Here is a 14,614-nt window from a genome sequence, read left to right as displayed (position 1 = left end):
ATGAACTTATATTGACACATCATTACTACTCAAAGTCCATAGTTTACATTAGGGTTCACACTGGTGTTCTACATTCTGTGGGTTTAGACAAATGTATAATGACATGTATCCATCATTATGGTATCATACAGAGTATTTTCACTGCCATAAAAGTCCTCTGTGCTCTGCCTATTCACCCCTTCCCCCAACTCCTGATCTTTTTATTGTCTCCATAGTTTTGCCTTTTTCAGAATGTCATGTAGTTGGAATCACACAATATGTAGTCTTTTCAGATTGGCTTCTTTCACTTTGTAATGTGCATTTAAGATTCTTCCAAGGCTTTTCATAACTTGATAGTTCCATTTCCTTTTAGTACTGAATAATATTCTATTGTCTGGAGGTATCTCAGTTTATCTCTTCACCTGCTGAAATACATCTTGATTGCTTCCAAGTTTTGGCAACAGGATTTTGTGTGGACATAAGTGTTCAATCCCTTTGGGTAAATATTGAGGGGTACTGCTGGATCATGTGCTACGAGTATGTTTAGTTTTGTGAGAAACTACCAAACTCTCTTCCCAAAACAGCTAGACTGAGGCACCTGGGTGGCTCAGATGGTTAAGTGTCCAACTCTTGATCTCAGCTCAGGTCTTGATCTCAGGGTTTTGAGTTCAAGCCCCACACTGGGCATGAAGCCTACTTAAAAACAAAAAGGAAAAAAAATAGATGGCTGTACCATTTTGCATTTCTATTGGCAATGAATGAGAATTCCTGTTGCTCCAAATCTTTGCCGGCATTTGATGTTGTCAGTTCTTGATTTTGGCTATTCTAATAGGCGTGTAGTGGTGTCTCATTGTTATTCTAATTTGCATTTCCCTGTTGACATGTGATGTGGGGCATCTTTGCGTATGCTTGTCATCTGTGTTTTATCTTCTATTGGTGAAGTATCTTTTAAGATCTTTGGTCCATTTTGGGGTGCCTGGCTGGCTTAGTCAGAAGAGCATGAAACTCTTCATCTCAGGGTTGTGAGTTCAAGCCCTTCCTTGGGTATAGAGATTACTAAAAGAAATAAACTTTAAAGAAAAAAAGTCTTTGGTTCATTTTTCAGCTGGGTTATTTTCTTAATGAATTTTAAGAATTCTTTGTATTTTTTGGAGGACAGTCCTTTATCAGATCTTTTACAAATAATTTTCTCTGATGTTGCTTTTTTTTTTTTTTTTTAGATTTTATTTATTTGACAGAGAGACAGCCAGCGAGAGAGGGAACACAAGCAGGGGGAGTGGGAGAGGAAGAAGCAGGCTCATAACGGAGGAGCCTGTTGTGGGGCTCGATCCCATAACGCCGGGATTACGCCCTGAGCCAAAGGCAGATGCTTAACCGCTGTGCCACCCAGGTGCCCCTGATGTTGCTTTTTGAACAGTATTGTTTATTGCTCTGATCAGCTCTCTGATTTATAGCCCAGGTAAATTTTTCATATGTTCTGGCCACAGATGTCACACAGTCTCTTTTTGGCACCAGGTCAACATTACACAATTTTTGTAGTTCTCCCTCAAAAACGTTCTACCCCTATTACCATCACATTCCCTGGTATTGACCTAAATGAAGTTGTGTAGCCACAAAGGGTTTGCTCTGTGGGTGCCGTGGCAGAATGCTATGGCATACAAGTAGAAGACCACTAATACACTCAAACTCCTCATTTGATGTATAGTACAAGTGAGTCACAGAGAGTAGAGTAGAGTGATCTAAAGTCAATGGCAGGCCTGGGATAAGAATCCAGATTTCTCATTTTCAAGTCTAGCGTCCTTTTCATTTCCATGCTGAAGAGGGAGAGCCAAAGAAGTGTTTATAGCTTCAAGCACTCAGTTGTTATCCTGCACAATGGGCGTTAACAGCATCTATTTCCTGAAGCCCTCTGTGGCTTTCTCAATCTTAACTGGAAACACAAGGAAACCCAAGTATTGTGCTTCACACAAAGAAATCATACAACAGACTCTTCATCAACAGTTTAGGTGTATTGAGCAGAACTTCTAGAGAGGATTTTAAAATCTGCAGTGATCACTTTGTTCTCTCTTGCCTGGGCATTTTATTTAGGATTCTAGTCTTAGATATGGAATGTCACTTTTCTCTGTGCAACTACCTGATCCATATAGATTTTACTCAAGACTTTGGCTTCCTTAGTACTTGTACCGACTAACTGATATGAGACCCCTACTGATTTACATCCAAACCATCCAACTTTGTTGTTTGTTTGTTTTTTTTTTTTAAGATTTATTTATTTTGGAGAGCATGAGTAGGAGGAGGGGAAGAAGGATGGGGGGGGAGAGAGAGGGAGGGAGGGAGTGCGTGCAAGAGAGAGAGAGAGGAGTAGACTCCCCACTGACCAGGGAGCCAGGCTCAGAGCTTGAAGTTTTTTTCTTTTTAATAATAATTTTTTATTATGTTATGTTAGTCACCATACAGTACATCCCTAGTTTTCGATGTAAAGTTCAATGATGCATTACTTGCATATAACACCCAGTGCACCATGCAATATGTGCCCTCCTTAATACCCATCACTGGCCTATCCCGATCCCCCACCCCCCTCCCCTCTAAAGCCCTCAGTTTGTGAAGAGAAGGGCCATATGCACCCCAATGTTCATAGCAGCATTGACCACAGTAGCCAAATTGTGGAAGGTGCCGAGATGCCCTTCAACAGAAGACTGGATTAAGAAGATGTGGTCCATATATACAATGGAATATTACACACTCAGCCATCAAAAAGAACGATTTCACAACATTTGCAGCAACATGGACGGGACTGGAGGAGATAATGCTAAGCGAAATAAGTCAGGCAGAGAAAGATAATTATCATATGGTTTCACTCATTTATGGAACATAAGACGTAGGAAGATCAGTAGGAGAAGAAAGGGAAGAAGAAAGGGGGGGTAAAAAGAAGGGGGAATGAACCATAAGAGACTATGGACTCTGGGAAACAAACTGAGGGCAAACCATCCAACTTTGGCCAAGTGGTTGAGGACTGTACCTGAAGGCCACTGGAAAAGCAAAATAGCGAAGATTTTGTCTATGGTCTCAGTGACTTTTTTTTTTTTTTTCTTCCAGTGACTTATGATGCCTTAGCCAAGCTTTCCTTTTCCATGTTTTCTTCCCCCAGAAATTGCCTTCATAGTTAGTATTTTCATTGGTAGGATGGGCAAGTAACTTGTGTTTATGGTTAAAAGGGTAAAAAAATAAATGTTTTTTGCTATTATTATACGTCTAATATAAAAATAAGAAGCCTCTTGGAATTTGGTGTATAGGGTCTCTGGAAGTCTCTGGACTTTTAATTAATTATTTATGTATAGTTTCTTATTTCAGTAATCTCTACACCCCACATAGGGCTTGAACTCACGACCCCACAATCAAGAGCCACATGCTCTTCTGACTGAGCCAGACAGGCACTCCAGTCTCTGGAATTTTTAAATATCTCTCTTCTCACTAAGCATTCTATATCTTCCAGGTAGAATCCTTTCCCTTTCCTGTCAAACTCCTGTTAATCCTTCAAGATCTAGCTCATTAATTGCCTACTCTTCAGTTTTTTTCTCATTCTCTCAAGAAAACTTAGTCTTCTGTCCTCTCATATCCCTTTATTCAGTTTATTATAGCACTTTCCACTTCAAATTGCAATGGATTGTTTATACGTCCGTCTTTTCCCTTCCCCCAGCAGCTTCTCTGGGCTGTACTGTCCTTGAGATGAAGACCTGTGTTCTGTTCATCTTGGAAGAACACGAAGGTCCCTTAATGTCTTATTTCAAAGCATGAATAACTTGAGCACCATTAACTGAAAGCACCTCTACTTCCAGACTATCCTCTTACCCAGACACTGGATGGTCTATAGGTAACCAGCATTTCCATCAACAGAATCATTCTGTAGATGTTGTGTTCCTAGAAGGCTTTCCATACCCTGCAAACATCTCACCTGAGTGAAATAATATATTTCTCTATCCATGAACACATGAGATCTGGATTAGTTGTCAGAGAATAGCAATCTGAAGATTTGGAACACAGGGGAGGTTTGATGGAGGAGGTCTGTACTGCCTGGTCACGTTCAGGAGTGGAACAAGGAAATAGGGGAACTGGCTGCTGGAGTAGGGAGGACATACAGGATTAAAGCCATGTGTACCTTCAGAAGTGGAAATAGGGGTGTGAAAAGGAGTGTGTGAAACTGGAATACATCCTGTGCCTAAATTACGGTTTGTCCAGGACCAGCACTGGTTGGATGAAAACCTGCTTAGCTGCATAGGGATGTTGCTCTGAGGCTGGAATAAGCAAATCTCACATGTCAGTGATGAGTGGGTTCTGGCAGGTATGTGTATGTGAATTTCATTTCTATTGAATGAATGAATCAGGTGTTCTCTGATAGATATCTACAGTCTAGGCTCCAGTACTTTTGTGAACACATGTCATGTCATTTACAAGCAAACTGCACCAGAAAATATGGGGAAAGCAGGAAATACTAATTTCTCTACCAATGGGGAGATTTTTGTCATGAGGATAGACTAAAGTGGCAGCTTCTGCCAATGTGGCAATAAAATGCAGAAAACAGCCTCTGTTCCACTGTTGACCACGTTAGGAAAGAGAAGCCTTGTTACCTCCTTGAAGTCTGATGATCCGGTGGTTGGTGGGATGACATCCTGTCTATGAGTTTTAAAGCTTAAGGGAGTAAAGAAGGAGTTACTAGGAGCCAAGTTAGGAGTTACTAGGAGCCAAGGAGTTACTAGGACCAAGTTAGGAAAGAGAAGCCTTGTTACCTCCTTGAGTTCTGATGATCCAGTTGGTTGGTGGGATGACATCTTGTTTATGAGTTTTAAAGCTTTAAGGAGTAAAGAAGGAGTTACTATTTTTCCTCAGCTCTACAATTTTGAAATTGCTGGGTCACCAATCTTTAAAGCTGTGGTTCACATTCTAAATGAAAAAAGGGGAAAAAAGCAGCAAAAACATTGGTTTGGCTTCCTTCTAAGCCGATAGTCCAAAGGTGTTAATTATGCAGAACTTCCTAAGATGCCAGACAACTGCCGATTAAAAGTCGATACAGGAATGAGACAGGGGTTTCTTTTGGGCTTTGAATTACCCACGTGCATGTTAAAGTTTGTGCACTCAGAAAAGAGAGTGAATTTGTTATGTGTGCATCTTTCTTCTATGAAAGAGCTGGGAGGACAGGCTGGTGTTTTATTTACTCTTGTTGCCTTCCCTCCACAGAACTACAGCCCATTCAATATATTATCACTGTTCTTTTCTTGAGAGATTAAGTGGACTGGGAACTCTCCCACCTGCCCCTGACCATTTATTGATATTCACACTCAAAGCCATAGAAGAATGCCAGGGGAGAAAGTTAAAAACTTGCAGAACAAAATCTAACAACACCCTTTTTCTTTTGGCCTCCTACAACTGTTTCAATATTTTTTTGTAGCTGTTTTAAGTTACCTGAGTGTATCAAATCTAAAACAAATCCTTACATTTAGGATAGATAGGTATATAAAAACAAACTTTTTTACATACAAAATACTATGGTATGTTTTATGCAACTACTGGATTTGACTCCTTACATTTTTATGAGCCTACGGTGTTATGACTGAAATTAGAACACTACAGGCATGGCAGGGATCACGCCAGCCTGGGTCTGTCCCACACTGACTTTGTAAACATCACCCACACAACCTGTTGATGAGACAAAGTGGAGTTCATTACTTACACAGTAAGGGAGACCACTACCTCTCAAAGCTTTGACAGTGTCCTGGAGGAGGAAAAGCAGGGTCAAAATTTATTGAGATAAAAGTTTTTTTAAGGTGGGTCTTTCAAATTGAGGGGTCTTGATTAGGGTTGGGTAAGGATCACAAAACAAAAGTCTATGATTGGTGGAAAAAGCACGGTGAAGATTTTTAAGCCAGGGATTCATAGAATCCTAAGGGGTAAATCGCTGTTGATATTTTCCATTGAAGAGTTGATGGTATTAAGTCTTCAGGGAGTTCCTATAATGAACAATCAAACCATTGCCTGGAAAAAGAAATTCTTGCTCATGGAGATAGGGTGGTACAAGGTCGTTTCCCTGTAGACAGTATGGTGTGGTTTAGGTTCACGGTATCCAGACTGACTGTTGGATCAGTGGTTTCAGTTCTCAGGTCTACTCAAATAACTCACTCTGGTAATAGATGAACTGAAACATTCGATATTTTTATTTGCAGCTTCTTTCTTAGTAACAATTTGACATAAGACTTTTACGTTTCAGCATTGCTTCGCAGTAATTTATTAACTTCTGAGCCTATTCCTGGTGTTAAGGAAAATTAAAACAGGAAAATTTTCTAAACAAATGCCTACTAGCAGTCACCACGGGAGCCCTGCAACAAGTTCTGTAAACCCAGAGAGGGCAGCAGAGGGAAGCCGAATTCTGTGCATGATTATTTAAACAGCAGCCATCATTTTGGACAATTCTTAAGAAGCAACTTGAAGATGAAATCATGGGTCCTGGGTACTTGCCAAGAGATGAACTCCTCTGAAGCAGGCAGGAAATTGCCATCGTTTAAAAGTTCCAGCTCTGTCTTCAGACCACTTGTCTCTTTAAGTTGGAAACAGAGACATTGTGTGGGATTGTAAGCTCCATTTCAGATTCTTTCTTTACCCAGTTCCCACATAGGATATAAATTCCATTAGATTCCTCTAACTTCCATTTTCTCTTCCCAGCACACCTTTGGTAGTCACAGTTTCGGGAAGCACTGCTCTGGGCAGTGAGGCATCCTCAGCCAAAGAGGCTGTCTGGGGGTGAAGCTGGGAGGATGCTTTGAAACAAATGTGAACACTATTTACATTTAAATTAAAATGGAAACTTCTTATAGGTTATGTTTCTGAAAGGTGTGTGCAGTACATCTGCTGAGGTCTATTGTTTATTCATGCTGTAAATCCTTTGAAATGTGTTAAAATGCTTCCCACTCATTATAAAGCTCCTGCCACCCCTGTATTATGACTTTGATGTCACCAATCCTGCTTCAAAGGGTTCTTTCTGGGCTATTAATCACAGTTTAGCCTCTGAAGATATCGCCAGAGAAAACATTTGGACATCTTTGTGCTAGACTTGCTAAAAACTTTGAAATCTTGAGTGTCTTGCATATGCACAAATTGCAGCATTTCCTTTCATTGACAACTTTTTATTTTGCTACAGAATCAAATGACTTCGTAGGTAAAAAAGCAAACAGATCTTCTAGCACTTAGTTTGGGAGGCGAGGGATGGGAGAGGAGATTAAGTGTGGGTGGGTGGGCAGGGGAGAAGAGCGTCCGAACAGGCCACTCGGCTCCTTCAGAGGTAAAAAGCATTGGGAATGAGAGTGGCCAAGACTTGGATGTTCAAAATGGGGGTTGCCTTATCATTTTTTCTCATCTTTCATTAGTTTTTTGACTGACCAGTGTTTATAGTAGCAAATCAGTGAGGTTCCTTGGTATTCTCTTGCCTTCTACTCTCTGCTTTGAGACTTGTGTGGACGGACTATTCACAGCAAATAATAATAATGTTATTAATATTATTAATAATAATCAATGCTGGCTAACATGAAGTGATCACTTACCTTGAAAAGGCCCCGTGTTGACAGTGCTTATCTCAAATTACCCTCATTGAATGTCCATAACAACTCTCAGAATGAGATAATACTGTCTTCATGTTATAGACAAGGAAACTGGGACTCTGTGATATTGGCTAACTTGTTCCCACCCCAGGCAAACACAAAAACCCATCAGTCCCCAGGACTCAATAGTTGTTGCCCATGCTCTCTATGTCATCTGGTTCACTGCATGGCGGGGCGGGCTTTCTCCCTCTGTGCTGAGGGGCCCATACTGCCAGATCTGCTAATCAGTGTCTGTGTCTTAAACCTTCACAGTGGGGTTCTCTATTGCCCAATTTCTCTTTGGGAAAACTCCCAGCATCTTTTTTCTTGCTTATTCATTTCTTTCAAAGACTAACAGTACCCTAGTTGGAGACTTTTTTTTTTTATTGTGGTAAAAACACATAATATGAAACCTACCCTCCTAACATATTTTTAAGTACACAGTACAATATCGTTCACTATATGCACATTGTTGTAGAGCAGATCTCTAGAACTTTTTCATCTTGCATTACTTAAACTCTATACCAAGTTGAACAGCAACTCCCCATTTCCCTCCTTGCAGCCCTTGGCAATCAACATTCGCTGTTGTGAATAATGCTGTAGTGAACATGGGAGGCAAATACCTCTTCATGATTCTGTTTCCAATTGTTTTGGATAAATACCCAGAAGTGGGATTGTTGGATCACATGGTATTCTATTTTTAATTTTTTCAAGAAGCTCCACACTGTTTTCCATATTGGCTGCACCACTTTATATTCCCACCAGCAGTAAGTACACCAAGGTTCTGGTTTCTCCATATCCTTGCCAATACTTGTTATTTTCTGTTGTTATTGTTGTTGTTTTATATAATGACCATCCTAACAGTATAAAGTGATATCTTGCTATGGCTTTGATATGCACTTCCCTGGTTCTTAGTGATGTTGAGCATCTTTTATATAGCTGTTGGCCATTTTTATCTCCTCTTTGGAGAAATGCCTATTCAAGTCCTTTGCCTATTTTTATTTTTTTAATTTTTTATATTTTTAAAAAAGATTTATTTATTTATTTTGGAGAGAGCATGCATGCGCACACATGGGGGGGAGGGGCAGAGAGAGAGAGAGAATCCCAAGCAGACTCTCACTGAGCGTGGAGCCCAACGTGGGGCTTGATCCCACAACCCTGAGATCATGACCTGAGCTGAAAGCAGAAGTCAGATGCTTAACCAACTGAGCCACCCAGGCACCCCTCCTTTGCCCATTTTTAAATTGGGTTATGTTATTTTATTTATTTATTTATTTATTTTAAAAGATTTTATTTATTCATTTGACAGAGATAGAGACAGCCAGCAAGAGAGGGAACACAAGCGGGGGAGTGGGAGAGGAAGAAGCAGGCTCACAGTGGAGGAGCCTGATGAGGGGCTCAATCCCGTAACGCCGGGATCATGCCCTGAGCCGAAGGCAGACGCTTAACCGCTGTGCCACCCAGGCACCCCTGTTATTTTATTATTGTTATTTATTGTTGAGTTGTAGGAGTTCCTTATAGATCTTGGAAATTAACCCCTTATATGGTCTGCAAATATTTTCTCCCATTCTGTAGGTTGCCTTTTCCCTCTGTTGATTGTTTCCTTTCTTGTGCAGAAGCTTTTGATTTGATGTAAACCTGCTTGTCTATTTTTGCTTTTATTGACTGTGCTTTTGATATCCTATCCGAGAAATCATTGCTAAGATCAATGTTATGAAGCTTTCCCCCTATGTTTTTTTCTAGGAGTTTTATAGTTTCAGGTCATTTAAGTCTTTAATCCAATAGGAATTGAATTTTGTGTAAGATAGGGGTCCAGTTTCATTTTTTTTTTGTATGTGGATATCGAGTTTTCCAAACACAATTTGTTGAAGAGACTATCCTTTCCCCATTGTATAATCTTGATACCCATCTTACAGATTATTTGACCTTATATGCATAGATTTATTTCTGGGCTCTCTATTCTGTTCCGTTGGTCTCTATGTTGTCATTATGTCACCATACTGTTTTGATTACTGTTGCTTTATAATATATTTTGAAATCAGGAAGTGTGAAGCTTTCAGCTTTTCTTTTCCTTCTCAAGATTGTTTGGAGCTTTGGATCCCTTGTGGTTCCTGATGAATTTTAGGGTTGTTTTTTATATTTCTGTGAAAATATCATTAGGCTTTTGATGGGGACTACATTGAATCTATAGATCTTTTTGGGTATCGTGGACATTTTAACAATATTAGATCTTTCAATCCACAAACACAGTAAAGGGTAGCAGAATATGCTACCCTAAAATATGCCACTTTGGCATAAAGATTATTTTGAGCTGAAGGTAATTGAGAAGAAGCAGATATAAGAAAAGCTTTCTCCCCTCCCCCTGTTTACATAAATCAAGACATAAATTTGTACAAGTATCCCCCCAGCCCTCTCTACCAGGAAGGACAGAAGTTAATTACCAGAGACAACTCTAGATCCTCATCAGCCCAGAGACAGCACCAGAGGGATCTGTATAACAAAACTTTACTAACTAGCCCTTACCTTCCATTAGCTTCCTCATATATTTACCTTCCCGTAATTTGCTGCCCCTAGAAAATCAAAGATCTCTTGTCACTTACCTAGAAATGTATTGTTCTTTTGTTAAGATGCTATGTGAGCCCAGTTCTAACTACCCCTTGAATTATTTATCACCAAGTACTCCTGTGTGTATGCATGATGCATGTATTAATAAACCTCTGTTTTTCTCTTGTTAACCTGTCTTCTGTCGATGTAATTTTCAGGGCCCCAGGAAATGAACCTACAATGAGTAGAGGAAAAAGATTATTTTCCTCCCCAAGAATAAGATGTCTTTCCATTTATTTGTGTGTCTTCTTTAAATTCTTCCAGGAATGTTTTGTAGTTTTCAGAGTACAAGTCTTTCCTCCTTGGTTAAGTTTATTTCTAAGTATTTTATTCTTTTTGATGCTGTTGTAAATAGGATTTTCTTAATTTCTTTCTCAAATTTTCATTGTTAGTGCATAGAAATGCAATTGATTTTTTGATGCTGATTTTATATCTTACAACTTTGCTGAATTGATTTATTAGTTCTAACAGGTTTTTTGGCAGGATCTTTAGGGTTTTCTATATATAAGATCATGCCACCTATGAATAGAGATCGTTTTACTTCTTTCTTTACAATTTGGATGTCTTTTATTTCTTTTTTTTGCCTAATTGCTTGAGCTAGGAATGCTAATTGAATAAAAGTGGTGAGAGTGAGCATCCTTGCCCTGTTCCTGATCTTAGAGGAAAAGCTTTTGCTCTTTCACTGTTGAGTATGTTAGCTGTGAGCTTTTCATATATGTCCTTTTTATGTTGTGGCAATTTCCTTCTATTCCTAGTTTGTTGAGTGAATTGGAGAGTTTTTTATTATTTGTTTTTTGCTTATGAAGCTAAGATAAATTCAATTTATATTATAAATTATTTTTAAATTATTATAATTTGTTTATAATTTATATCATTAAAGTCACAAATTCAAATTCTTCCAAATTTTTCATATTCCGAGCAGATCATTTGGAAAAATTAATAAAAATACAAGCACATAAAGGAAAAAATTATTTAAATACTATTCCTTAACTTTTCCTTCACTTTAATTTTTTGTCTTTTTTGTTCAGGTAACTTGGCCCAGACAAGAGCCAGGATAACAGCAGCCTCAAGATCTTTGCCTCCGCATTTCAGTGCTGGGAGAACCAAGGTGAGTAACAGGTTTATACTCAAAATAGTGTGAACCGTGGGGTGCTCCTGCCTTGGAGATAATCCTAGAGTAGGCAACTTTATCTGGCCCACTGCTGGGGAAGTCAGGTAAAGAAATGGAAGGCATTTAGAACATCAGGGATTAGGAAATTTGAAACAACATCATGGAATCCTTACAATCCTGTGTTACAGAAGAAACTTTCCCTCTCCCCTCTTAAATTTGGGGGACTGAACTAAACTCAACCTGAAAGATTAACAGAAGAAAACACACACACACACACACACACACACACACACACACACACACAAATTTTAGTTATATACTTACAGGAACTCACTCAAAAAAGTAACCCAAAGGGATAGTTAGAATTTAAGGCTTATATACCATCTTAAAAGGGATGAATGGGGCAGGAAGGGGCACTTGACTTTGGGGAAAAACAAATGATCCCTTAGGAGAATAGAAGGGAGGTATGGTAGTTTTGTGACAGTGTCTGTTAGGCAATTTCTTATCCCAGTGCTCATTTCTCATCTCTGTTGATAGGAGTCAATCTTCCATGGCAGGTTGTGAAACTGCCAGGGAGGAAATTTACAACAGTTGGATGATTTTGAGAGGCCCTGTTTTTAGCCAGATAAGGGCAGTTCAAAAAACGCCTCTTCTAATCATGAAACACTACATCAAAAACAAATGATGTACTGTACGGTTACTAACATAACATAATAAAAAATTTTTTTAAATAAATAAAATTTTAAAAATTTTAAAAAATTTAAAACTTTTTAAAAATAAAGGAAAATGAATTAAAAAAAAAAAAGCCTCTTCTTGCAACTGTAGATTCTCAAATGTATTCAACTCAATACCTATGGCACCGTGGCATATTCTGGACCCTTTCATGTGATTCTTAGACCACTTAAGATACAGAACAATGACACTTGAAAGTAAAGCCTATCTAGGAAGAGATAGAACACTTTTCCTTGAGGCTATCACCAACCTACAGAGGAGGATAACAGGGACCAAATGGAGTCAGCAGGGAGGAAAGAAACCAAACCATTTCCTGTCATTCTGCTTTGCCGTCTGAAAAATGAGGGGTGTACTTATCTGTGCAAAGGGAATGTTAGATGGGTTAATAAATATCCCACTGTAAAATATTTTTAACTGTTACATCCTTTCAGCTAATATTTAGCAAGGACCTCCAGGTTTGGCTGGTTAATGTTCATTCTGTATACTAACACCAAAACCCAATTATCTAAAAGGTGATGGAGTAATAAAATAAATAGATCACATCTCTGAATTTTCATATATTTTTATTTACATTGAATATTAAATTATTTAATAAAGAATAATAAATTCAGCCACACAGAATACTGTTGAATATTCTCAAAATTGATACAAACATAAATACCTATATTTAACTTTCTTAGAGAATGAAAAACTTACCTACATGTAATAAGGACTGAGATCATTTTTGTTAACAATAATTTTTATACCCATGTTGCTATTATAATCACATGTATTACTCTACTCTTCAGTTTGTAGCAAGATATTAGGACTACATAACATGGGTTATATGGGCCCCTAGGAGAGATTTACATCAGCGTTTCATTGGTTATAAGAGCCTCTTGATATTATTACATGTAAAATTTTGTAAATACAGTTGATTCTTATTCTTCGTGAAATTATGTTCTATAAAGTTGCTGTGAACACTGAATCAGCAAATACAGAAGCATTGCTCCTAGGGGAAATATGTAGTTAGGTTCCTGAAAGCCTCTGCTCACAACATTGTTGTCAACTAATTAGTACATATTCTTGTTTTATTTGTGTTTCTATTTAAAGGCACAATATTTAATATATATTTCTCAGAAATAATTATATGCAGTATTTCTTTGTATAAAATAATATTTTTTTAAAGATTTATTTATTTATTTATTTATTTATTTATTTATTTGAGAGAGAGAGAACTAGAGGAATAGCAAATGCGAGTGGGGTTGGGGCAGAGGGAGAGGGAGAAAATCTCAAGCAGATTCCCTGCTGAGCATGGAGCCTGATGCAGGGTCCTGAGGTCATGACCTGAGCCAAAACCAAGAGTTGGATGTTTAATCAATTGAGCTACCCAGGAGTCCCTAAAATAGTATTTTAATTACAGTGTTTGTGTCATTGAATTCAAGGCCAGCAGCACTATAACTCATGTCTGAATGAAGCTTATCTAATGCACGTATGTTCTCCAAGAGGTATTTAATAGCCTTCTTGCACTTAGGAACACTAGACAGCACTCCAGCACTATGCTTGGGGGCTATTTTAAGCCGTGAAATCACTGGCCAAAAGTACAAAAATGCAAAACACATGGCACTTCAGTAAACATGGAAAAGGACACTTGGTTATAGCGTGAAAGCTAAAATGGGAAGGCAGAGCGTCACCTTGTTCAACCTGAGCTGGAAACACATACATCAGGTGATCGAAGTTTTCACCACTCTGTATATCTATGAATGATCATGAAAGTGTTGCAGGCACTGATTTGGGGGTTAAAAATAAATTTTAGAAAGTAGGCACATTCACAAATACAGAATCCACAAAGAATGAGGATTAATTATTTGTTTTTTGGAGTCATTGGCTCCCACTAGATTCTGAAGGAGATTGTGACACAAGAAGACTAAAGACTCCCATGTAATATTCTCTGTCAGCTCACATTACCATCCTTCCCTCAACTTAATTTTGTGGCTTTTGGATTCTGCCAGGACCCTGTTCCCCTACTGGTATTCCCAGAATACCAGCACAGTGTTACCTCTCTCTACACTGCCTCCTGTTGTTCAGGCTTGCCTATGTGACAAGTGTGCCCTCTAGTATGTGGCATATATTTACATCATTATAATAATAATAATGTATATCAGTGAGATGAAAATGACTCATGATTTGTTTTCATTTGGAATATGGATGAGTCGAAAGTGCTAGTTAAGGCACCAGAAAATAAGTGTCACAATAGCAATAAAAAAACTCTAGAATTTTTCTCTGTCTTATCCAAGGTCAAATAACACAGGTGGTCTTTTAGGAAGCTGGCCTCCAGCACATTCAGCACCACCACACTATGACACATGGATGTCGTCGATGCCAGTCTTGCTTTTCCCTTCAGGGCTGAGGAGGCTTTGAGAGGAGTGACGCTGTGGGGCTTTTTTCCTTAAGGGGTGGATGGATCACTTGACAGCAGTAAAAATTCTTGACAAAGATGTTGTCAAGAAGGTGAATATAAGCATTTCTGAGGTTTTAGAATGCAAATAGTGGGTACTTCCTGAGACCAGGAAAAAAATCTTTTCAG

General features: G+C 38.6%; 1 protein-coding gene across 1 annotated transcript in view; it reads left to right on the top strand.

Annotated features, from left to right (window-relative positions):
• The window catches only part of MYO3B (myosin IIIB), a gene marked incomplete at its 5' end in the record, with an annotated part of 368,039 nt that overhangs the window by 191,581 nt on the left and 161,844 nt on the right, over nucleotides 1-14,614 (top strand). The window contains 1 exon segment of the mRNA XM_008687102.2: nucleotides 11,234-11,313. Within this exon segment, the coding sequence (XP_008685324.2) occupies nucleotides 11,234-11,313 (80 nt within the window).

The sequence above is a fragment of the Ursus maritimus genome, unplaced genomic scaffold (genome assembly GCF_017311325.1).
Source record: "Ursus maritimus isolate PB19 unplaced genomic scaffold, ASM1731132v1 scaffold_1, whole genome shotgun sequence".
In the NCBI taxonomy this organism is placed as follows: domain Eukaryota; kingdom Metazoa; phylum Chordata; class Mammalia; order Carnivora; family Ursidae; genus Ursus; species Ursus maritimus.
The sequence above is the reverse complement of the archived record's forward strand: the minus strand, read 5'-3'. Positions and strand labels throughout refer to the sequence as shown.